We start from the raw sequence: 26661 nt of genomic DNA on the forward strand, positions 1-26661 counted from the left end.
TAAGACAGCGACACATTGGACATGTACAATGCTGTGCTTAACCAGTGCAAATGAACACAAATGTCGGTCAAATGTGCAGCTCCAGCGCACAGAGACCGTGACACTTGGAATAAAAATATGGATAACTTTTGATGCTCCGCTTGTGTAGATTATTTTTCCCAAATATGAGCTTGATCGAGCTATTGCCCACAGAGGAGTTCATTAAAGTGTGAAGCATAAATGTGAACATTTCAAGGATTTGGCGTTTTTCCCATTTGTGACAGTATATTTGCAGCTCCACGGCACAGAGACCGTAGCACTTAAAATCAAAATATGGATAACTTTTGATGCCCCATTTGTGTAGATGATTTCCCCAAATATGAGCTTGATCGGGCAATCGGCCTAGGAGGAGTTGGTGAAAGTGTGAAGCGTGAAAATGTGGTCATTTTGGAGATTTCGCTGTTTTCCCATTTCTGACATATATTTGCGGGTCCGCCACACAGAGACCGTAGCACTTAGAATCAAAATATGGATAAGTTTTGATGCCCCGCTTGTGTAGATGATTTTCCCCAAATATGAGCTTGATCGGACAATCGCCCTAGGAGGAGTTTGTTAAAGTGTGAAGTGTAAAAATGTGGTGATTTGAGCGATTCTACGATTTTCCCATAAGGATAACATGGGATGTTTCTGTCAACGCTACGGTTACGCCGTACAAAATATGACTTTGGCTCTCATACTTGTATGATCAGGATGGCAAATTAGAATTTAGTGCAAAATGTCATGTCATTTGGAAAAACTCTATTGTTTATAGGCCACTCTGAAGGCCAAATAGTCAGAATTCTGGGAAACGTTTGCGGCTCCGTCGCACAGAGACCGTAAAAGTTATCCTTAAAATTTGGATAACTTTAGATGCACCACTTGTCTAGAGGACGTACACCGATTTTGAGGTTGGTGGGCAAAACGCACTAGGAGGAGTTCGTTGAAGTGTAAAACATAAAAATGTGGTAATTTGAGAGATTTTGCGGTTTTCCCATAGGGATAACATGGGAGGTTTCTGTCATCGCTACGACTACGCCGTAAAAATTTAGGCATTTTTGTGATTGGCTTTTGTGATCGGGACGGCAAAATAGAATTTTGGGTAAAGTTTAGACAATTTTGGTAAAACTAATTTTTGACCTTCAATGTTAATTTAAAGGTCACTCTGTAGGGGGCGCTATCGCGGCCATTTCAATTTTGTCAGCCTAAACTGGTCCAAACTAGAAAGTTTAACAACTGATTCAAATTTGGTCCTAATCGGACTGGTTTTGATCAAATGGGAGCAATTTTTAGATCTGCAATATTCCAAAATAAGTTGTCCAACTTTGCGGCTGCGCCGCACACAGACCGTTAAAGGTATCTCAAAAAATTGAATAACTTTAGATGCCCCACTTGTCCAGAGGACGTACGCCGATTTTGAAGTCGGTGGGCAAAACGCCCTAGGAGGAGTTCGTCAAAGTTTGACGCGAACAAAATGACTAACACAGCGTATTTTCATTTTCAAAGGAAGATGGCGGCCATAGGGTAAGTCTGGGGGCGTGGCCACAATGATTTTTTTTGTTCGTCCTCACGAGAGGAATGCGTGTCCCGAATTTCGTAGCTTTACGCCAAAGTTGACCTCGGGGCGTCTCCCATAGGCGCAATGTATTTTGACTTTTGTCGGTGGCGCTGTCGCGCCATTTTTTTACGAAAAAGAAAATGGCCCAGAAAAAAATCAAATTTTTCGCCGATTCTGAATTTTGGGCAAAGTTTGGTGAGTTTTTGAGCATGTTCAGGGGGTCAAATTAGAGATCAAAAAGCAGAAGAACAAGAAAAATAAAAATAATAATATTTTTAGCAAAAACAATATAGCCGTTTCCACTATAACAACAAATTATACATCGTTTGAAAGCTCTAAGCCTTCCCGATGCCGCCATGGGGTGGAATCATCATTACGAGCGCTTACGCGCTTGTCACTCCCTATTCCGTCGGGATGCCCCGCCCACTCCCCATAGACTTCCATTAATTTGAGCAGATACAAGCATGGCCCATGCCTGCGGCATGGATTCTCGCGTACGGGACGATGCCAGGAGGGTTTTTGGAGGAATGCAGCGCTTCGCGCTGCTGTTGTCAACAATTAGTGAATGGGCTACGCCCATTCACTAATTGTTGACTATTTCTGTCATAGCAGGAGTAAGTATGCATGATCCATGCCTTCGGCATGGGCTAGTTCACTGTACTTGCCAGGGGCGACGGGGTACCAAACATGCGGGCTGCGCCCGCATGTTTGGTCAGACAGTTGCAACGCTGCCGAAGGCAGCGTTGCGGGAGCAATAGGCCCTCCGCCCTGCTGGGGCTCGGGCCTAATAATATTCCGATGCGAAAACAATGTTTCCCATTTTTCAAATATCATAAACTATACATTTTCGGAAAGCGCTCGCGCTTTCCTACCTCATGGTGTGGGTCCCTGGTCACTGACGGGTACTTTCGTTAATTTTGAGTGGGCTCCGCCCACTTTGTGTTTTTGGCCCTCTATACAGTAATAATGTTCAATTTTTGCATTACATGCTTATATGCACGGAACATGCAAGAGATGGGGAACGTATTCGTGAGCTACTTAGCGCAAATGAGTGCTTTATATGGGGATGACGACCGCTTCGCGGTCGTCATCTCAATGTAAAGTGCTCGTTTAGTGCGCACTTTTGCACGGGCTTCGCCCGTTTACAACGGTAATGTTCCATTTTCCTACTACTAATTAGTATGCACGGGGCGTGCATGAGTGAAGGAGTGCGTTAGTGAGTGTTTGGAAGTGGGCGAGCGCTTCGCGCTCGATTTCGTGCGCACTGCGTGCGCACTTTCGCAGCCGTGCTTCGCACGGCCTTACGAGATTAATAGGCCTCTCGCCAGCTTGTGGCGCTCGGGCCTAACTAACTGCTGTGCGGATTTTATTTCTCATGTTCTAACTTTGATTAAAGTAAAGGACCGAGAACACAGGTTTAAGAGGTTTTTGGATGTGCATTTCTACATAACTCTATTTGTATCACAATTTTCAAATAATCTTGATTTCAATTATGACCAATATAATCTTGGTTATTATTTATTTTCCATAATCGAGCAACCCTAATTGTAGGTAAAAACAACCTTAAAAACCTGACAAAATACTTGATGAGGTGCATAGGTGAATTAACATCAGCAATACTTTATAATGTTTTGGCCGTCTTGCATATATTACATTATGAAACTCACTTGTTGTACATCTTGCTGGAACACACAGAGTTGCAGCCGCTGGTGCAGACGAACTTTGCGATGTTGCCATATATTTTCCAGCTGTCTCTGGTGATGTAGAACCTCGTGAATGATGTCCAGGACATGGTGCACTGCTTTGGAGTAGTTTGCAGAAGACATCAACGAATCGGCACTTCCCGGGGTCAACGGTCGCTGCAGTTTGTCCAAAAGAGACTTGCCATCCTGACTCACCTACAAGTAAAGTTATGTGTCTTAAATCAACCTAATTATGTGCAATGGTGGATTCATTTAAAGTCATTTTTCCAAATCGAGCATTATAATATATTTGGGAAATGCTTGATGGACCGACCTCAGAGTATGCAGTGGTAATGTGTTCGTATAGGCCCTGATGATGGTGGATTGTGTCTTCTAGGTCCTGGAGTTCAGAGGGTAGATCCCCCTCACCACATGCTTTACACCAGGGCTCAACTTTACTCATATACTGCACAGAAGATGAATAAACTATGTTTAGTCATTGTCAAATTGTGATTAAAATGAATCCCAGGTATCTGACAAGTATATTTAGCCTACGTTACCTGGTCAGCCTTCTGGTGGAAGCTAGCGGACATTTCTAACAGAGTGCTGCGTTCGTCCAGAGCTGCAGCAAAGGCCTTCCACTCCTGCTCCAGCTGACTTGAGATCTGCTGGATCTGCTGCGACGCATAGTGGCCCGACTCCAGCAGCCGGTTTCCCACAGACATGATACGATTGATGTTCACATATACATTCTGTAGACGCATAAAGGCAGCGTTAAAATGTGATTTGTAACCGAGAGTAGTGAAAATACCATTTACACTTCACAGATGACTCTGGAGACATTAGATACAAACAACATCCTGAGTCAAATGAATCATGCCAGAGCTGATTGAATCAAATCAGTTATTTTAAGTATTTATTTTGATTTTATTTCATTACAATATAGAAAGTGTTCATTAAATTTACAAAGTATTCTGTCTGACAATCAGACAAGAGTTATTCAATTAAATATTATACACTTGCACATTTACCACATCAAAATTAGGACTAAACCAGGACAAAAGTTCCACAAAAGGAATAAAATGGCCGCAATTTACGACCAAATAAGACAAGTGTGAATGAAATCGGAGTGTCAATGTGGACATGATGCCATGTAAGTGACCAAGTCATGGTCATATCACATGCACTAAAGCTGCAACTTAGAACTTTCAAAATTACATTTACTTAAATTGTCTTCTGTGAATAATGAAAAGTACAATAATTGCCCCTAATTGTTCTTCTAATATATGGGCTCCCAGCTGTTCCATGTAGATTGGCATGGATCAGCAAACGCTAATTAACAACTGTGTTAACAGCCTGTTATTATTCTATTCAATTGCTGCTTGTGGAGCCCATTATGTTTCTTAATGTGATTTTAACTTCAATGAAAGAAAGAGCATACAATTAAATTCCAACTACTCCGTAATAGGACCAGTGTCTTTAAAAATGTAGTTGGAGAATGTATGTGGAAGTGTAAAAGTACAACAGGAAAGAAAACAAGAAAACTGCTGTACAAGCTACATAATGAATTGTTTTTGTATACCTGCCTACAAATGTTAATACAAAAAGTAGAGAAGGAACAAAGCAAGAACAAAGTCACAGTTAATTAGCTGGTGGGCCTCAGGGACATCTGTAGGTCATTAAAAATGATATTAAATAACAGAGGGTAGACTACTGAAGCACACGTACTTGTTGGTGAACTTAATTTAAAACTGATGCAAGAAATGTAGGGGGTGAAACAGATGTTCCGATGGCATGAACACATGAGGCAGTTCAAATATAAAACTGCTGCTCCCTTAAGAACATTGGACATTTGTTGGATGGTACATGTGTCCAGTATTATTGATGTAAATGCAAAGCGGTACATTCTAAGAGAAGGTTAAGTGTATAATGCCTTTTTCCTGGAAATATTCACATATGCGAGCAACAAAGGCTGAAATAATACATGTGTTAGTACTCTCTTGACACTTCAGCTTTCCATTCACCAGAGCAGGCAACAGGAAGAGGAAACAGCAGCACTTCCTTTGGAAGTGTGGGTGGAGGATGCACAGGGTCCCACTACCATGTTTATACAATATACTGAACAGCAGTGTTTATCCCAGTTTTTATTACATGATCTGGTTCCTCATACAAGCAAAATTATGAGGCAGAATAAGGTGATTCTGAAACTTTTACTGATGCCGTCAATTGTACAGATGGGGAAAAAATGTAGTAGCACTTTAATAGTACTTTTTATTACTAAAATTGCATTTAACAAAAGCATAGATTCAGATGCAGTACATTGAGCAAACACTGGGGGAATTCTGCACAGTATTCTTAATTGCTATACATGATGCAAGACTCACATGACCCCACAGATCACACTGTATAATATACAGTCTCATGACATGTTATATTATAACAGCTTCACTACTACCGCAACAAAACTACTAAGTACTTTCACAAATCCTAACTCCAAAGTCTAAAGCTGTCTTTCTGAGCAGGAGCAAGAACAAGGGATTAAAGGTTTTGTTTGTAACTGCCAGAGCATACAGTTCAGCACAATGGCCTCTAGTACAGCGCTTTTTGGACTACATTTGGGTGAGGCAGGAAGGTCAAGAGGAAACAGCAGAGGGCAGCACATGGCTATGGGAGGGGCACACAGCCAATGTGGGTCAATAATGGGAACTGTAGTGTGACAAGACATGACAGGGCAAGGCAGAGCTCCTGAGAAAAACAGTTGAATAATATTGAAGATACAAGAAACTACAGTTAGAAGAGCCTGAAGCAGAGCAACAATAGATGCTTCCCTGCGACAATGAATGACAGTAATGATAATTAATAGTGATTGTCTAGCCTGTGTGGCTGAGGGACACAAAAGGCAGCATCTTACCATACAGTTCATAGCAAAATGGTTGTGCTGGGTTTGTAATTCAACAGCATGCTGGTGGTTCCCACCGATCTCTGTGTAGCTGGTGAGGAAAAGCCCCTTGTTGTGCATAATCCAGTCGAACATCTGCAAAGGAAAAAAGTTATTATTTCACAATGTTGAAAAGCAAGAACAAGAGAGCTCTTCTCATCCAGGTCCAGAAATGTGCGTGACCTTTACAATTCACCTTCAACACTCAAAACTGTAACAAGCAATTTTCAAGTAACATGCAGTCACACATCAAGGATAAAGGAACAGTGTGTGTGAACATCATCTACTGTTTCTCCACCGTTATGTTCAGCTTTAGGCATGTTTAACACTCCCCTGAAAGTCACATGGGTGTTTCTACCACTGTGCACATATACAGTATGTTCACACAAAGTAACATTAAGGCAAAGAACGTCAAGAAAAGCCTTAATCAAAAATAGGACTTAATGTCAAAAATAGGACTTAATTTCAAATGATACCATGCATTATTGGGCAACAATTCTTTGTAATCTTTGTGCTTTGAACAGAGCCAATCGAGCACAGAAATGGGAATCACAGGGATGAATGCTGATCTGAGGACTTAAATGTCTGAATTATTTTAAATGCCAGAGATGCTGGATTATGCTGTGAATTAACTCCTGTTATGGAATAGGGATCATTCCAGAAAAAACAGCATATGTTTATATATTCTATGTTTTTTCTACTTTCCTACATTTGATTTATATGAAAAAAAAATCCCAAAACAGAAGGATCCCAACTACTCAGTGGCTTTGGTGTAAACAGAACACCTTTTCTCAGACACAAAATTTAGGCTAATGAAATCTGAATTAAGACCTAATCTCACAAAGAAACATAATCTAAGAAATATTGGATCTGAGGACAATTTGGTGTGTGACCCATTATAGACCAGAAGTTCTTAAAAACAAATAAATACAAATATGCATTCATTACACTTCCCTAAAACATTTATAAAGAACACTTTCTCTGTACCTTCTCCGCATCCTGCTCAAATAGCCGTAACTGAAAACACTGGTCCAACTTGAGCTTCCTCATGTGCCAAAGCTGCTGAAGGTTCTGGCGCGTCCCGTGAAGTTTATCCAACAAACCCGTCACTTTGGCCCCTAGATTGTGGGCGTCGGCGTGCGCATGAAGGCCGTGATGATGGTGGTCATTCGATTCTCCACTGGCTCCGATTGACCGGTTACTGTATCCACCGTCGCCGCTGCTCCCCGTGCTGTGCGTCTGTAGTCTTTGCAGTAGTCGTCTCCCTTGGGTGTCGAGCTCCTCCACCGATGCTTTGGTGGCCCTCTTCTTCAGTGCTGCATGTTCCTCCATCAGCCGCCGCGCTCCTTCTAAGTCCCGGGGAAGGTCTCGCTGGGATAAAGTCTCCTGAAGCTCCTCCAGTCGGGCCAGGGTTCGAGCAGCATCACTGGCAAACGTTTCATATGAAAGCCGCACCTGCAGGAGAGATGGTTGTAGGACACACAGCACAGAACAAATCCCTTTAGAGTGGCAAATGGCAATTATTAAAAGGAGATATATCTTTTTAATTAGAGGATGGATGGATGCATATCACAACTGTTGTTTTGGAGATAAGAATAAATTACAAATAAGAATATCTAGTATATTGTCTATAATTAACTACTAAACTTTACCTCAAAAAGAGACAAACAAGGGTTGTTGTTTTTTTGATACGGTCCATTCACATTTTGTGCAAGACTTGAACCTCAACCAAGACATTTACAGGCACATTTAGCACATTCTTGATGCATTGTGAAAATATTGTCTTAATGTTGTTGTAAAGGTGTTTATATTCATATTTGATTCATGTGGCTTATCCCTAATATCAATATCAAAATTGAATTGATTTATATTCTACAGACCTACTTAAAGTGTCTTGCCCGAGGACTGAACGACAGCACGGAATCTAACTTCCAGTTAAAATAACTCACAACTGATGAGTAGTGAGTGGAAGGGCCAGTCTGTTGGATCTGGGGCTGCATTTATCTGGCAGACTGTATAATCATAATTTCCTTGATCAGCACAACTCAAACAGAGGTTATTTTGTTGTAATAAATCAAAATCAAAATCTAGGATAAGCTTGTGATAATCCATTTCAAAATGAGAAGAAATAGGTCAATAATCCCAAACCTCAATCCAGTCGTCATGGTTGTACTCCAAACTGCCCTCAAAGTCTGCTGTCAGCTGGGACGGGTCCACGATTTTGGTTAAACCCTCTAAAGAGACCATCACAGTCTGTGAAAAAAAACATGGAATACATTCAGTTTGACTTAAGGAGGTGGAGTTTGACTTAAGGAGGTGGAGTTTGACTTAAGGAGGTAGAGTTTGACTTAAGGAGGTGGAGTTTGACTTAAGGAGGTAGAGTTTGACTTAAGGAGGTGGAGTTTGACTTAAGGAGGTAGAGTTTGACTTAAGGAGGTGGAGTTTGACTTAAGGAGGTGGAGTTTGACTTAAGGAGGTGGAGTTTGACTTAAGGAGGTAGAGTTTGACTTAAGGAGGTGGAGTTTGACTTAAGGAGGTAGAGTTTGACTTAAGGAGGTGGAGTTTGACTTAAGGAGGTGGAGTTTGACTTAAGGAGGTGGAGTTTGACTTAAGGAGGTAGAGTTTGACTTAAGGAGGTGGAGTTTGACTTAAGGAGGTGGAGTTTGACTTAAGGAGGTAGAGTTTGACTTAAGGAGGTAGAGTTTGACTTAAGGAGGTAGAGTTTGACTTAAGGAGGTGGAGTTTGACTTAAGGAGGTAGAGTTTGACTTAAGGAGGTAGAGTTTGACTTAAGGAGGTGGAGTTTGACTTAAGGAGGTGGAGTTTAACTTCAATATGACAGAAGAACACACCGTGTTGCTCTAATGCCCTGTTTAAAGGGTGGTGGCCAATAAACTCTACATTCCTGAGCTTTAAAGTAGCTTTCATGTAATCATTACTAAGCAGGGAAAACATACAGATAGAAACTCATGGTATGCAAAAACAGATGGCTCACTTACAAAGTCAAGGTGAGGTGAACTGTAAGGTCGGTGTATTTAAATTCTCCAAAACAAAATTTTGAGTTTGAATTATAAATATAATTTGAAATACTTCAGAAAAGTATTCATCTTAATGGACACAACTAGGTGCTTTCGTAAACCCAATTCACTCCCCAAACACATCACTGTGTCCTATATAAAGTATGCTGTTTCCATAGTAACAGGGTCAGAACTAAATATACCGGCGGCAGATGCCCACACGGGACCATACCACAGCTACTGCAGTAGTCCAATTAGAAGTGCTAAATCATGAATTACTAACAAAATATTTAAACCAATACCATTGTTATTAACTAAGATAAAAAAACTATACTGCAACTCATCAGAAGCACTTATACTTATATTAGCATTAATACTATATCAACATAAAAGATAGAAGAGTATTCAAGAAGTTCAAGAAGTGCTAAAGATGTAGTGAAATTAATTTGACTTTACTTTAAATATGGCCATTTATGTTCAAATAAAACTGGTAATAAACAAGGACTAAATCAGATTTGAACAAGTAAAACATGATAAAGCAGTAGGTAAAATTCAAATATTTAATGAATATATCAATATAAAAGAAAAATAACTGACTTCACCGACCTCAAATTCAAACTTGGAGCTGCCGAAGTTCGTTCTCTGCTTTTGCCAGAAGTTGTCCGGTTTGATGATGAGTGCGACGTGGATGCAGGACGGGAACGACTCCTGCAGTATCTTTAGTAAAGGCTTGATGCTGTCCCACTTGGAACCACGCATGTCCACAATGACCGTGAATCCATGTCTGGCCACTTCCTCGCTGCGAAAACAACAATATAGAAGGTTACAATCCCTGTGCACCGCTGCAATGAAATGAACACTCAAACAAATGAACACTCAGCCTTGTAACTTTATCAGTGATGAATATGCCAATGAAAAGGCAAATTAAATATCATGCAAAGGTCTCTTGAATGTCTGGCTGGAAAAAAGCGATTAAAACATCTCAGCGTTAAAATTTCCACCGGCGCTTACCAGGAGCCCTACTGTATAAGCCCATAAAAGGTTGTTTCGCCGCATTAAGGGCTTTAATCTGAATATGTCTCGCTGGGAGACAGAGAAAGACGCAGGCCCGCTGCTATAACTCACTCTGACCTCACTCTCTGAAAACACATTGGCCGCCAAATGGGTAGAGGAAAAACAGAGCAGAGAAGAAGAAGGCTGGGGAGAGAGAGGCTGTGAAAGAAAAGGGGGCAGGAGGAGAAATATTTAGACAAATGAGGGTGAAACCACATCCAGAACAAGAGACTGGCCTCTTTTACTAAGATGCTGTACAAACTGGGACGACAATACACAATTACTTCATTAATAAAAGACTAAATACTAAACAAGAAATAGTACAAACATCCAGCTGATTGAAAGATTTTAAAAGGGTTGGATATGGTATGTATTTGATTGGCCAGTAATCACGTATGGGGAAATCTAAAAGTCAGTGAACATTTGATGAAATATTTTGTTTTGAAGACATTTCCTGATTTGGCCATTCATCAAATTTGATAGCTTATTTATTTAACTTTAACTTGTTAAAAAGTGTTTATTATGTGTTCTGTCTACTAGTTAATTCATAGAAAGAGGAAATTAATGTTGCTCATGATCATATGAAGAGTTTGAATACATATTTTTAAGAACTTTGTTTCCAGTAGATATCGGTAAGACCGTTTGGATTCAAAGTGTAAATACAATAAATCTAAAGTATCTGGGCAGGCGCGGTTTGAAAAAACTTGGGCAGGGATCCGAACCAGGCAATGACAGGAATGATTGTTGCAGCAGCAGTACTATAACAAATATTATTCATTATTAATGTACAATTAACAGTTGGTCTGATGCACAGCTAAAGCAAAAACAAACAATACAATGAGGTAAAATGTATCAAATATATATGCAATAAAGCTGTACATAAACGATTTGAAGCAGTTATTCCTATTCAGGGCTGTAATTGTTTTATGTTGCACCTTAAATGATAAAGCAAGTCACTAGTTTGTGAATTCTGTTCACTAACAATTGCAATAAACCTCTTATTCTGGTTCTGAATTTAGCCTGCACATGTAGTAATGATGTGTGAGTGCAATTGGATGCGTTTGCGAGCCATCTTTATACTAGTGTGTGCTATTAAAATGTTTTTTAAAACGTCAATAAATGTCTCTATTGTGTCCCTCATTACTGCAGGGAAAAAACATGAAAAGCAAACAAGCACCAGCTGCCTAAACATCTGAAAGAAGAGGAAGGAAAGGCAAACGGCAGAGAAGGGAGTCACAGTGAACTATAATAATCCATCCCAGGCCTTTGTAGCCTCAAGCAAAGCTCCTGCGTTCTTTAAATCTAACCAAGGTGGGAAAGTCAATCGAGGAGCCTGTGTCAAATTAAATCCGGATCAGGAAGGGCGCTGCGAGGGCCGGACCACATACATAATATAGAGATTCTAACCTGGGGATAGTAGCTAGGTAGGCCACTAGTCTGCGTAGGTCTTCAGGTCGTATTCTGTCATGGTTGCTTCGTGCTGGAAAGGTTAGGACCGGGCCCCCGCGCCTGTCTTTGCCACCTGGAACACACAAATCAAATCCATTTATGGCCTAGCACTATTACAGGATTGTGCACAGAGACGAGCAGGGATTTAGCCTGCTCGGATCATAGTCGCTAATTTTGTGAGTCACTGCGGACACCAGAACGATCCACAAATCTAATCATTGCACTCAAAATGCAGTAAAACCCCAAAGAGGTGAAGGTTAGCAGCACTGTAAACTAGTCGCAGACACATCCGACACGCCAGAAAAAACATGCATTATGAGAAAAGATGACTAAATACTAATAGTGTAGAAGATTTTGAATGTGATTTTGATTTTTGATGACGAACCTGATAGAAAAGCAACTTTCTCCTTCAGAATGGGAAGCACATCTATTGCCTTCAGATCCTCATTGCGATGAAACCCTGAAACACAAAATAAGAACAGTTAAGCTTTTAGTCGCTTAGTCGATTATTCGGGCGATTTCGCGACCAAGATTCATATCAGTCCATTCAAATATTAGAATTTATATGGACAACAGCAAAAAGAAGGAATCACGGAATGAGTTGGATTGAGTTTTGAGTACTTTTTTACAGTTACAGTTACAGTAAATGGGCTGTTTACATTTTTTTCTTCATTAAATCACTTGAACTTGTGTATACTTTATAGGTTTGAAAGCTTTTGCCAGACTAATTAATTCATAGAGTCTGTTTTTAGTCGACAATAAATACAAATGTGTGCAATTTTTATGACAAATAAGGACTATAGCGTCATTTCTCAAAAAAGACATGAAGAAAACATTAAAAAACGTTGTATAAGCCACATTTATCGTAACATTGATTGTGTTTGGAGGTTTCTGTGATGACCCAGCGGTGTAAACGACCCTCTCGCATCGCTGCTTACTGCGTGGAAACTTGTTAGACCTTTAATCAGCGCTTGTCACCGTAGTCTCGCTTGATCTGCCACGGTATGTCCTTCTAATGTCAGATCCTGTGCCTCGTCTATTCAACAGACGGCACATTGGTTAACCCCAGAGAGTGAGACGTAGTCATGCACACATTCAAGTAAAAAAAAAACACACACACAGACCAACTGATTTGTATCTGTCTGGACTGTGAGAAGACATGTGACTTACTACAGTGGCAAGCGCAATGAGTAACCCAGACGCCCTCTCACTGAACTGGAAAACTGAAACATATCGCTTACAGCTATAATGCACTCTTTTTTTAAACAATGCGCATAAGCCATGATAGTGACAAGTGTGTGTGTGTGTGTGTGTTGGACAATTAGATAAAACAATAACGGCACAGTAATATAACGGAATTACGGAATTTGATTCTTATCATCTTTCTATGGATTATAAATATAAACACTTCTGCGTTGACGGTTGTACAGTTTCTAGTGAATCACACCGACTGAATAGAAATCTGATAGACAGCAGCAACTTCACGGAATGAATCCTCTTTTCTCAATCTGTGGAACGTGTACTCTGCAGTTCGAGTCGTTAACTTAATTTAGCTCTTATTTGGAACTACTGCAGTGATTCTAGTCATATTATAGACATGGTGCAGTCCTAGTTAAGACCTAGAATAGTCCTGTTCCTGGTCAGTTTTCTTTGGTGTTAGATGATGTGAAAAGTGTGAGAACTACTGATCTACACATTGTTCCAGTTTTAGAGACTATGTTCTTGAACTAAAAATAAAACGTTAAGACTATGATGTGTGAATAAGCACCATGCGGTCTTCCAGTCTTCCGCAATTGTAGCACTTCATCATAATTATGTATTCAGAAACGAGCCAGGTAAGGCAGCAATGAGTAAACTACATTTAATGATGATATAAAAAGTTTGAATTCTGAGGAAAATGGTACTTTGGTAAACTGTGGCTCATAAGACAGTTTACCAGTAAAATACTGTACACACAAAGTGAACAAATAGTTACAATATTTAATAGTTTAAATATCCATTTCCTCGCAGGCTGAGCTCGACGGCAACAGCCTGGCCTCGCTGACAGCACATTAGCTCAGTGTGAAGAGGCCAGACAATCAGTCCTCAGATAATGTGACAACCAGCTGAGATGGGACCAGACTGAGAAGCTGTTAATAGTTCCATGAACCTTTTCCCTTCGTCTTCACCACCAAATGTTCTGCCTAGCTACTGTACACCACATACGTATACACTTACAGTTAATGTAAGCAGTCATTGGTTGTACAGATTTGCTTTGGTGCACTTCTGTATTTCTGGGGTCAATGGGATTATAATTCAGGGGTAAATGGTCATTAATTACAAACATAATTTAGAAAGATAACATAAATAACATACTACCGTATTTTCTGAACTATAAGTCGCACCTTTTTCATAGTTTTGACCGGGGTGCGACTTATTCTCATATTTATACTTATATACTTATACTCCGGAGCGACTTATTCTCATATTTATACTTATATACTTATACTCCGGAGCGACTTATTCTCATATTTATACTTATACTCCGGAGCGACTTATTCTCATATTTATACTTATATACTCTGGAGCGACTTGTATGTGATATTATTTGTTATTTTCACGCTTGCAACCGCATTTCATACTCCAGTGCAACTTATATATGTTTTTTTCTTCTCTATTGTGCATTTTTTGGGTGGTGCGACTTATACTCCAGTGCGACTTATAGTCCAGAAAATACGGGTAAATAGGGGAGGGCAATATTGCCAAAAATGTATATCTCAATATTTTTTATGATGTATCCTGAAAACGATATTTAGACGCTACTATGTCAGTCCAACAGAAATGTGTTCAAACAAAAGTATTTTTTTTTGTAGCATTTGTTTTACAATAAACTATATGATTGATATCTGCAACGCAAAATTATGGGGCGTTATGCAATATTGATATTATTGTGATATGTCAATATACTGGCACTCAAGTGTAGAGACAATTTTGTGTCTGGGAAGGCATTATATAAAACACATTATAATACAACTATTACATCCCTACGGAAATGCCTTCACTCTATGTTTAGATTTGCAATAGATAAAGAAAACCAACACTCTTCAAGACTCATCAAAGCATTTGCTTATTTCTCTCTATACATGCCACACACATATAACACATACGTCATTCAATTGATCCAAAGTCAAACCAACACAGTGATTCATGAAATTCCACCATTGGAACACACGACACTCTCTCTCCTTTCTTCACTACACAGCAGCCCTCATTTACAAGTCTGCCGAGCATGAAATAAAGCTTTTCAATCACACACTGCTCGCTCATAACACATTCATAATGAGAGCAATCCATTTTACTGGCAGCCAGCTCTGTGCCCTCTAGAATGAATGGAAACACACTGGGTTACTTTACAATTTTTACCGGAAGCTTTTATGATTTTCAGTAAGGCATTTTGAAGGTGAGAAAATTGTATGATTAGAGACCTGGGTGTATGTGCTACAAAATGCTTCTGGGGTTTTATGTTCATCAATGTTCATTTGTGTGTTTTCCCTGTTGAATGTTTTAGCTATTTAGTCTATTGAGCTGATAATCAGCAGGATAACAGAAAATGACAGGATGTGATTTCAAGGAAACCTTAATCATATTTTTTGTTTGTTCATTATGCTTTTTTAAAGATTGTGTACCTTTATAGATACTCACTCCAGCAACAAGGGGAAAACCACAGAGTTTTATATTCAATTGTGAGATATAACATACCTTTGGCTCAAGTATTTACCTCTGAACAAGAACATCATAATCAGAACCAGTTTGAGCCAATATCTTTACATTGGGTTTTCTGTAGTTGGATAAAGTACTATACATTTTCAATGTGAATTTTTCATATACTACAGGGACCAAAATACTTAGCACAGTAAGAATTTGGGGTTGTAAAAGTACTGATGTATTGTACCGTAAAACATGCCTGCAAACACTGGATACAGCACCTTATAAAACTTAAGTGGCCTCCTAAACATATTTGTGGTGGGCTTATGGTCAACGGTCACATAAAGAATATATATTGCTTCTATACTGGAACCTGCAGGACAATGCAGAAGCATGGACACAGCGGCCAATTTTCTACACCTCACCAAGAGAAGCATCACAAACCAAACTCATAATCCAAAAATAATCCCAAATGGCTGTTTGCAATGTGTGTGAACAGATGCTTTGGGCACACACAGCCCAGGCGATCCCAGGCGTCAATCCACAGACCACAGAGCAGACGGACACAATGCACCTGCGGTCAGGCACACTGCAGGATACAAGCTCACTGCCCCACCACCCTGAAACAACCCAAAACACAATTACAGCTGCCTACATGTGCTGTCCCAAAACTGGTTATCTTTGAGAGTGTGGAAGACATGACAGAATAGTTTCCGGTCCTGGTTGATAACAGACACTACTGTTTGAGAGCAGGGAAACGCTGTGAGATAACGTTCAGACATTACTCATAGAAATACAAAACAATGATAAGATTTCAGTGGGATGTACTATAGTAGTAAGTACTTGAGTTCAGTTTGTACTCCTAAAAACTACTCAACAGCCTATATTTTGAAAATGTACACGGGTTAACATCTGCTGGGCCACAATTTTCCTGTTGCCTTTATGGAGAAATTTCTTCTGAAATAACAAATTTAAAATGTCAAATCTGATTTCTTCACTCTGTGTGACTGGCTGCATACTTAAAATCTCATTTTCGTATTTTAGTCAACGTGACCCTTTTCTTCTCCTCTCATTCATATGCCGTTCTTCTTCTAGTTGTCTGTGGGCCAAAGCTGGTGCTGGCGTTGGGCCTGGGGACTGTGGTTAGATCCACATTGGGTTTCTCATATTGTTGTTAGAGTGTGGCTTACAGCAAAAATAACACTGCGCTCCTACCACAGCCCCTTTGACCTGGCTGTAACCCTCTGAGCACAGCAAAAAGACTAAATGCTATCAATGCGCCGTAACAAATGGGAAGGATAGGAAACACAGACTATAGTCCCACAGTCCAGTTCTGGGCTAAAATGTCTGCAGACCGGCGCCTTCAGACAAAACACTACAAATCCCAAGTGTTTTTAAGCAATACAATGTAATACTATGCTTTCTTCTGCGCTTCATAGCTGATAAATACTTCAGAGGCAACATTTTGTAAACAGAAAAAGACATGCATCCTTTAGTTTGCATACAACCTTTTAAATAATTTTCACGTGTAATTCTAATTGTGTGAAATAATGTGTTTGCTGAGCAGCCACAGCGCACTGGGACTTGGGGCTGCTGACATAAGTAAAGCTCCTACCAGAGTCATATGGCAGGACGCAAGAACACAATTTACCTTAAGCCACAAAGCTACGTCAGCAAGTTAAATGATTTTACAGTTGGGAGTTATAGAATAATTGCTGGGACCACTGTTAACCACCAGTTAACCACTGTTAAGGTTTGAGTGACGGGTATAAAATAAAGAGTAGAAAATGCATTAAATTACCTTTCAAGTCCCATGCACTCATTTACCATAGACATGTGACAATCTGAAATCATTATGGACCACCTTGTTGCACTGGTGAATAATGCAAAAGAAAAGTTCATATTCAAAGTTCAAAGTTTGATATTGCAATAAGGGGTCCATCTGACATGTGTTGTGTTTTTTTTTATGACATTTTATTCATGAGTTCCCTAATTAGCCTTGATTTTTTCTTTGAAGTTTTTTACATTAAGGCATTCATTCATTGTTTTTAATACTATTGAAAATGATTATATCTTAGAGTATATTCAAATACTCATCACATCACATGACACAAATACAAAAACAACATTTCCAATATTGTGAAGCCCTAGCCTACAGTATATTGTACCATTTTGTAGAGCCCTTTACTCAGCTAAGAAAGACAATCATTTGTTGCATCTTGATACATTTATGTCAACATTTCTTTAATATTGTTATTTCTTAGTGGCTTTAAGTGTTCTAGTGGGAATAACAACTGAAGGTTTACATTTTTTCATAAAAGTTTAAAGCTTTAAACTTTTATCAAACGTGGCTTGACTCACCCATTTGTCTTACTAAAGAAACAGACAAGAGACATTTTAATGAGTTTTGCTGAAAAAGGTTTATCCATCCCAAGTGACTTTATGAATTGCTTCTGCGGCACCATTAAGAAAATAAAACTCAAAAGTCAACTTGACATAGAGACAGTCAACTTTTCTGTTGAGCTTTGCTTGTGACACATAGTCACATGCATATAGTTTGCGTGAATTTATTTGTTCAACTCCCATAAGAAAAATACTGGAGTGATAGTGATGAGTTGGAGGCGGGCTATGTAGGCTATAGTTCTAGTTTTAGCAACAGGCACAGAAATATTAGCGCTCCACTGGGTGTTGTTTCCACGTTACAGAAGATCTTAACTTTCAGCAAACATGAGACACACGGTTTCCTTTGGAGCCACATCTCCATTTATATCAGAGTGTAACTAAAACAGTACGCAGTGACCTATATACACGGCTAAACATAAAACAGGTCAGCATCAGCATTGTAGGTGAAAGAATAAGGAAACTTGTTTGCATGCAGCCGCTCGCAACTGAGAATACGGTAGATTTAGCTCAGTTTGGAAAATCTACTTTCACAAAGTAAAACTTATATAGACAAATCTTAATACAGGAGCACAAAACAACTTGAAGATCTTTGCAAATATTGCGAGAATCTTGGTCATTTTGAATAGTCTCAAGGCACCTACTAGCACTTTTCTTTGTTATCCAGCACTAATATATACGTATACATAGAACTACGGACTAAGATTGATTGTAGAATAATAAATACAATACCTGAAAGTTTGATCAGAGTTTTTCCCGCCTGGGCAAACTGCCAGCTGTGGTTGTCGAGAACAGCCATCTTTGACCATCAACATAAAGGCCAAAAAACATTCTTTTCTGTCATATGTCTACCATGATTCTCCAGACCCATTGTGGGACAGGCAGCAGCTAAACTGAACTACAGTAACAGTGCAGATCGGCACCGCCCGGCCACACACAGCGCCCCAGAACAACCAAGACACTGCCAACTCCTTTTGCCTGCACCAACGGCCTTTTCTTCACGGTCCCCCCAGTGTCACCAACCCCTCCCAAATCAAGATTTACTAACAACCTCTGTTTTGGTTTGAATAGGTTTTCTTCTCTATGTTGAGCGCCCAAACAGTTGGCAACATACTGAAAGTCTGGGCTAGCCACATAGTGCAGTCTTAGGTCAAAACTGTTTTAGGGGGGGGATGTGCAAAAGCAGCTAACACACATTGGCCATATTTTAAAGTAAACAGAGGTTTGGACAGCAGAATTTATAATGTCCGTGGAGGGGAATTCCCGAGTGGTGATAAGCATGTTGTTTGGATTTTTAAAGCAGATCATAACTTTTTTATGCACAGCCGTTTAGGGCTGAACATTTTGTGATTTTTCTCACACCAAGTGAAAGATTCTGATAGCTTTGCCTCAGAGCTATGTTAGCCTACTATGCATGCAAATATTTGTATCACACACATTTACTACAGTAATATTCAAGACTATGAGTATTTAGATGAAAAAGCGAAGTATCGAAGGATTTGAGTCATTGTTCTTGTGTCTTGAACCAGAGGCAATACCCAGAACAGCAGTTATTGTATGCATTTCTTGTCATTCTATTTTGTTCAGTCACAGACCATACAGCAGCATAACACCGTTGAAAAGTCAATGAAAGCCTGTGTGTTCGGTGTCATGTGCAGTGAAGACAGAGTACAGTCTCACAGAGAAGCCAGCTGAGCCGAATCAACACATCAATGAAGAAGAAAAGATGACCCTTTGTTATCCGAGCACCACAAGCACCACAAGACCCATAAACCACTGCAGAGCAAACACCACTTTTCAGGGTTCAGAGAAGGCAAAAATATGCAGGGGGAATTTTGCTTTAGTGAAAGGGCAGGGTAGACTTATCAAAGAGACACGCATACAATGAATTACAATCATTTACATTAATTGGCAAGGTTGCAGTTGAAATGCTTGGATGTTTTGCGATGATGCCCAACAATCAACTTTTGGCTAAACAGTGAGCAGTAACAACAGTGAAGTGAAGTGACAACCACTGGGCACAAGATAAACTGTTCACAGGATGACTGCCAATTCCAAACCAGGCCATAATAATTATTTGCTTTTGATAATTACACCACAAGCTGTATAAACACCTCTTAAGTATAAGCTTTTACTGAATAGTTTAGCTGTGATTCAATTTATTCCACTGTTAAAAAAGGGAAAACAAAAACAGAAATGTTGACTCAAAACATGTGAACAACAAAAATACAGTGATTTAGAAACAATGGGCAACATGAATGCTGCTAAATTGTTTGAGGACAACATTTTTGCTTTTTCTGTCCATGCACCTGCAGGCGTCCAGCTGAAAGCAGGACACTGTTTATGAGCTCAGCAGTCAGAGTCAGCTCCTGTGGGACGCCACATGCACAGCCATGGAGCATCTGCACATTATTGTTTCATTAAGCATGTCTCTGAGTGTCCAGGGAGAACTTTATCAAGATTGTTTACAGAGTTATGGATTAGGAATGTATTGCAGTTACAGCATGCGTTCTTAGGCCGGACACAATACAAACTTTTGAAGAAAAATGTATAGCAGAAGAAAATATAGACAATAAACGATACAATGGAAACACATTTGGTTCACTGTCACAATAACCCTAGAGCAGGAGCTTTAAAGTTGTTCTAAATGCAAAATATCTTATTAAATGAACGGCAATAAATGAACAAGAGACTGAAACACTTTAGTTGTACAGTCTATAATGGGTCATACACATTACTTATTCTACTTTTTTCAGCTCAATCACCCACTAGTACAAAGTACCCACAATAAATATTGACTCCCAAAACTATTGTTACACCTCTCGTTTATTGAACAATGGTCGATATAATTATTGTGACAGCCCTGTTTTCCCATTTATTTAGTGTCTTCCAGCTCCCACTGTGATGCATTACATTGCTGTATGTCTTTTTGCTTGAGAGCTAGACAACAGAGCCTCCTCTAGCACCATGTTATAGGTTTCAGGGTGTTCAAATCTATCAAAAGGGGTCGAATAAAAAAAAGTGGTGAGTCAAATATAAAACGTCATTAGGCCTTTCACAGATTTAACATCGGGATAAACAATACTAGATGGTGATTATCTTCTTGAATAGCAATGTTAAGTGTTACAATATGCAATACTCATAAAGTCTGGTTTTCACCATTTTTACCATATAACATTTCTTCCTCCCTCTCCTTATTTTTATCCACTCTGCCACTTCAATCCACCATGAATAGATTTTCACTAGACTTGTCCTCAACAAAGACCAATGTCCCGTTGAGCACACACACACACACACACACACACACACACACACACACACACACACACACACGGCTCCATTGCTTGTGTCCAATCCCACGACTATCCACTGTTATCACAGCGCTCAAAAACAACTGGCTTATGCAAACCGCCAGACACAGTCTGTGATGGAATATCTGACTTACATGGACGGATTCACATGTCAACAATGAACAAAAAAGGAAACATGGTTAGTCTTTACATAATTCTGAATCTAATGTATAATGCTGGAGTAGGAAATTACATCCTTCACTGCCAAAATAAGTAAACAGCAGCAGAAGAAGTAGGTTTTACTGGCAAAAGTAGATTACAGACTATTGCAACTTCGTTGTTTTATGCAGGCTCGAAAAGTCAATGGACATTGTTTATTTAAATATTTTTGTCACAGTTTTCTGCACCTCATTTGGATAAAAAATACCTTTAAAATGTCAGGAGGGTCTGAGTGATTGAAGATATCGAGTTAAGAACTTGGAACCATTTAATAGTAGGTTTTTAAAATGACTTGCGGCCAAGGCAGAAACATCTGAACCCTGACTCCACCCAAACCTCCTATGGATGGAGTTTTATACATCAAAGTCTTATATATAATACCTGCAATTTCTATGTGAATTTGATCTGCCAATCAATTGTGAAAATGTAATAAAACGCTTCCAGGGTGTACTGTTCCAAGATAACTATGTGTCTGTCCTAGGGAACTGTATTTGTTGTGGTTTTAGTGATTTATTTATTCAAGGATGATTGTTGTCTGAATGTAAGAAATTTTCGCTGGGATTAATAACATTTATATCGATCTATCTAGTTGTTAGTGGGGAGGTCTTATGCAGCCCAGAATAGGATTGAGTCTCCAGATGACTCTTTTTCCACAATAGTCAATTTGTAGATAATTCATTTTCAAAATACCAAATGTTTGTGATTATATTTGAAATGTATAATCCATACGTACACATTTTAAATTTGTTTGTAGAAGTCTTAAATATTGTACTGGGAACTGCTAAATTAATATAGGATCAAAATTAATTTCAGAACATGCTTGTAAATCCATTTTGCTCATTGCCACCATTTAAAGCATGATTTTCATCTGATTCTTGTAGACCTACTTTTCCATAAAAGCAAAACTATTTTAAAAATGTATTCCTGACCTTCAAACAGTCGTCTTCTAGCCACACATGAATATACATTGACAGGTTGGTTTAATTTTCAATGGGTCACTAGACTTTTTCATGGTCTAGAGAGGCTCGTCTCTCACAACAAGGAAGAGGCTCCACGCTGTCACTGCAAAGAGAGTGGCAGCTGCATTATTTTCTCTTCTGATGATCCAGAATGCATAGTGTGCTCAAATAACAAACTTCAGTGGTCCTACAGAGATATTTTTTCCTGTTGTGATGAACTAAAACAGGAAGGTCATTGGCAGATAAACCCTTCAAAGGCAGATCTCCTTCAATCTCCAGAGATATTTTATTGGCCTGCTCTAAACATTGACTACATTATTTTGCACACTTTAATGATTTAAAAGCATAATGTAGACTTCTTTGCCTCATATTGAAAACTATTGTTGTTGCCATTTGAACATGTGATATGGAATGTCCCATGAAAAAGAAGCGCCGCCCTTGTTCAAAGACAAGCCCTTGTTTTTATATTTTCAATAACTTACAAACAGGGACCACAAACAGCAAAAAGCAATATAAAAGCTGTATTTAACATACCGGGATATATAAAAGTTAAAGTAACTAATGCAGAGGTGGGAAGGTTGTAATTTATTTCAGATACAGCTTCCTTTTTCATTTGTTTTAACACATACTTAATAGGTGCAGATGTAAGAGATTAAGGTTTTAGCTAATACTGCACAAGAAATGTGAATATTGTTGAGAGAAATTCAGTTCTTTTAAAAAATTTAAAAGTAACGCTTCATAAACCGCTTTTTAAATTTCAATGTTGAGTATGTTATGCAATAGGTTCTACTAACCTCTCCTCATGATTTGCTATAAAACACAAGCATAACTTTGGAATCTCACTCACTCATCTCACTTTCTCAAGAAAAGTGCCACCATCTGACTCATGTGTGTTCATTACAGCGGCACAAACCCAAAATAGACAAATCTTAAATTTAGACTAGTTTGAGAAAGCAAAATGAGACTCAAAATAAACGTTCTTTCTTGTCCACATTGACAGAACTACTAATGTGCAATATACTCACAATGTCCAGTAGACAGGATCTGAAGGGACATGTCTTCCACTTGTCTTGCTCAAGGGTCGATAAAAGCATGTAGCATGTTTTGGATTTCCATCAATGCGCTATGTTACCGGATGAGCGGTGGTATGACGAATCCCTCCAAGAATAAAGTGCAGATTGGGATCAAGTGTCACATTTACGACCCCCACCTCTCGTGCTCCATCATCATAAACACCTTGCTAACACCTACCACAGCATTCATTCTCTCATTTTATCTGTACTGCACGCTACAATACCTACACGCAAATAAATAAGAACCGAATATGAAAAATACTTCGTCCATAAAGACACTGAGTTGCAATGAGTGAAGTAGTTTGGCATTGAAGTATATGAGAATGAATACATTACATTTGATATATAGCAAAGGTAACAACAGCAAGTCCTCTTTGAATAAATTCTTCCTGCAGCAGCAGCAGCAGCATCAGCATCACAACAATAAAAACATTAGAAAAAAAAACAACAACAAAAATGGTTCAGATTTGTTCCTAGAGAGGCCAAGCATCCTTGTTATCCCTGAGTCAAGGAGGAACCAGCACTTACAACAGCAACGACCCCCCTGCAAGCCCCACCTAAATGATCTGAAGTCACGCCCATGTAAGTCATTTCAGAGAGGTGATTGGTTGAGGCTCAAAGGGGAAAAGTGCTGTGACTGGTCAGAGCAGTGGAGTGAATCCTGAAATCCTATGCATCAGTGAGCTCCAGGAGAAGACAGTGAGGGAGGACAAAGATGAGGATGGAGGAAAAGAGGAATGACATGGGAAAGGGACAGAGGGAGAGAGGGAGCGAGAGAGGGAGACAGGGAGAGAGGGAGAGAGGGAGAGAGGGAGAACAGGAGAGAGGGCGGGAGAGAGGGAAAGAGGGAGACAGGGAGAGTGGGAAAGAGGGCGGGAGAGAGGGAGCGAGAGAGGGAAAAAGGGAGAGAGGGAGAGAGAGAGGGAGGGAGAGAGGGAGAACAGGAGAGAGGGAGAGAGGGCGGGAGAGGGGGAGTTGAGGAGAGAGGGGGAGGGAGAGAGGGAGAGAGGGAGACAGGGAGACAGGGAGAGAGGGAGAACAGGAGAGAGGGCGGGAGAGAGGGAAAGAGGGAGACAGGGAGAGTTGGAAAGAGGGCGGGAGAGAGGGAGCGAGAGAGGGAAAGAGGGAGAGAGAGAGGGAGGGAGAGAGGGAGAACAGGAGAGAGGGAAAGAGGGAAAGAGGGCGGGAGAGAGGGAGAGGGAGGGAGAGAGAGAGGGAGTGAGGGAGCTGACAGAGGCACTTCCAGATTGTACAGTATTGGACCATGAGAGGGCACTTTTAAAAATCAACCCCAATATTGTGGAATTAAAATGCCACATTTTTGGGCTCTATGAAACATGATCTGATTGGTTTTCACATCAACAACAACTGTGATGCAGAAGTCACACATTATTGGACAATATACATATATTCAATGAACATTATGTCATCACCATTATCATTATCGTTCAAGGCGTCATCAATTCACATAACAAACCATGAAGACTGGGCGTGGAGGATATGCAGACTCCACAAGAGCCTATAGTTCTGCTGACACAACGATTGACACACTTATTTCATTCTCAAAGCCCATTCCTCCACATTGCAACCAGACTCGACCCATGGCAATATAAGCCATTTCTAAGGCTGCACGAAGCATAGGTGCACCTGAATGTGCCTGATCATTATAACAGCATAGAGCACAAAATCCTACAAACCATAAATCCAATCCAAAAATATGTTCTACAACCCGGAGCTGATGAATTTATACTTGTACTCGTGTGTAATCTACTGTGATGATTCAGCAACATAAAATATGAGTCTGGATGAATGTCTGTGGCTTCAGTGTCGTCTGAAGCGTGCGTCTGTCTGGTCCAGTGTGAGACAGTGGCTGCAGCTCACACACAGACAGTGGCTGCAGCTCACACACAGACAGTGGCTGCAGCTCACACACAGACAGTGGCTGCGGCTCACAGACAGTGGCTGCGGCTCACAGACAGTGGCTGCGGCTCACAGACAGTGGCTGCGGCTCACAGACAGTGGCTGCGGCTCACACACAGACAGTGGCTGCAGCTCACAGACAGTGGCTGCTCACAGACAGTGGCTGCGGCTCACAGACAGTGGCTGCGGCTCACAGACAGTGGCTGCAGCTCAGACAGTGGCTGCAGCTCAGACAGTGGCTGCAGCTCACAGACAGTGGCTGCGGCTCACAGACAGTGGCTGCGGCTCACAGACAGTGGCTGCGGCTCACAGACAGTGGCTGCGGCTCACAGACAGTGGCTGCGGCTCACACACAGACAGTGGCTGCAGCTCACAGACAGTGGCTGCTCACAGACAGTGGCTGCGGCTCACAGACAGTGGCTGCGGCTCACAGACAGTGGCTGCAGCTCAGACAGTGGCTGCAGCTCACACACAGACAGTGGCTGCGGCTCACAGACAGTGGCTGCGGCTCACAGACAGTGGCTGCGGCTCACAGACAGTGGCTGCGGCTCACAGACAGTGGCTGCAGCTCACACACAGACAGTGGCTGCAGCTCACAGACAGTGGCTGCGGCTCACAGACAGTGGCTGCAGCTCACAGACAGTGGCTGCTCACAGACAGTGGCTGCGGCTCACAGACAGTGGCTGCGGCTCACAGACAGTGGCTGCGGCTCACAGACAGTGGCTGCAGCTCAGACAGTGGCTGCAGCTCAGACAGTGGCTGCAGCTCAGACAGTGGCTGCAGCTCACACACAGACAGTGGCTGTGGCTCACAGACAGTGGCTGCGGCTCACAGACAGTGGCTGCGGCTCACAGACAGTGGCTGCTGCTCACAGACAGTGGCTGCGGCTCACAGACAGTGGCTGCGGCTCACAGACAGTGGCTGCTGCTCACAGACAGTGGCTGCGGCTCACAGACAGTGGCTGCGGCTCACAGACAGTGGCTGCGCTGGAGCAGGAGAACGGGAGAACAGGAGAGCAGGGAGCGGCGCACAGAGAGACAGCAGAGGACTGGGCATCCACAGGAATCGTCAGATCAACAGTATGTGTAAATCAACCCAAACTATCTCTCAAAAGTGCTGTTATAATAAATACTGGCTCCATTTGAAAGGTGCAATTATGATGACTAAATTGCAGAAATGTACTAATGTTATTTTTTTACTAAATCCAATTGTAGACATAAAACAAATTCTCATATAATCTCATGTTATAATTCAATAACTCAAGTCTTAATATCACACATCTAGTAAGCAAGTGTATATATATTTCTTATATTTGAATGAAAAAATGTCTAAGTATCAAGTGCAGTATCAAGTATTAAAGTAGAGAGTGCGTTATTTGAAGCCCCAGCAGTACAAAAGAAGAGAG

At 40.6% G+C, this 26661-nt stretch overlaps 1 protein-coding gene across 3 annotated transcripts in view; it reads right to left on the reverse strand.

Annotated features, from left to right (window-relative positions):
* triob (trio Rho guanine nucleotide exchange factor b) overlaps positions 1–26661 on the reverse strand; it is a 77031-nt gene that overhangs the window by 40635 nt on the left and 9735 nt on the right. For 2 of the 3 annotated variants that reach the window (XM_072460856.1, XM_072460858.1), the window contains exons 3-11: positions 12097–12171; positions 11670–11784; positions 9816–10008; positions 8342–8446; positions 7181–7648; positions 6167–6289; positions 3816–4007; positions 3590–3721; positions 3241–3471 (exon numbers count right to left, since the gene is read on the reverse strand). In XM_072460856.1, coding sequence (XP_072316957.1) covers positions 3241–3471; positions 3590–3721; positions 3816–4007; positions 6167–6289; positions 7181–7648; positions 8342–8446; positions 9816–10008; positions 11670–11784; positions 12097–12171 — 1634 coding nt within the window. Of the gene's footprint in view, positions 1–3240; positions 3472–3589; positions 3722–3815; positions 4008–6166; positions 6290–7180; positions 7649–8341; positions 8447–9815; positions 10009–10220; positions 10314–11669; positions 11785–12096; positions 12172–26661 lie in introns of those variants that run through there. The other variant, XM_072460857.1, reaches the window with a different exon arrangement.

This window comes from Eucyclogobius newberryi, unplaced genomic scaffold (assembly GCF_026437365.1).
Source record: "Eucyclogobius newberryi isolate DKJ021-1_F unplaced genomic scaffold, fEucNew1.0.hap1 SCAF_3, whole genome shotgun sequence".
Classification (NCBI taxonomy): Eukaryota; Metazoa; Chordata; class Actinopteri; order Gobiiformes; family Gobiidae; genus Eucyclogobius; species Eucyclogobius newberryi.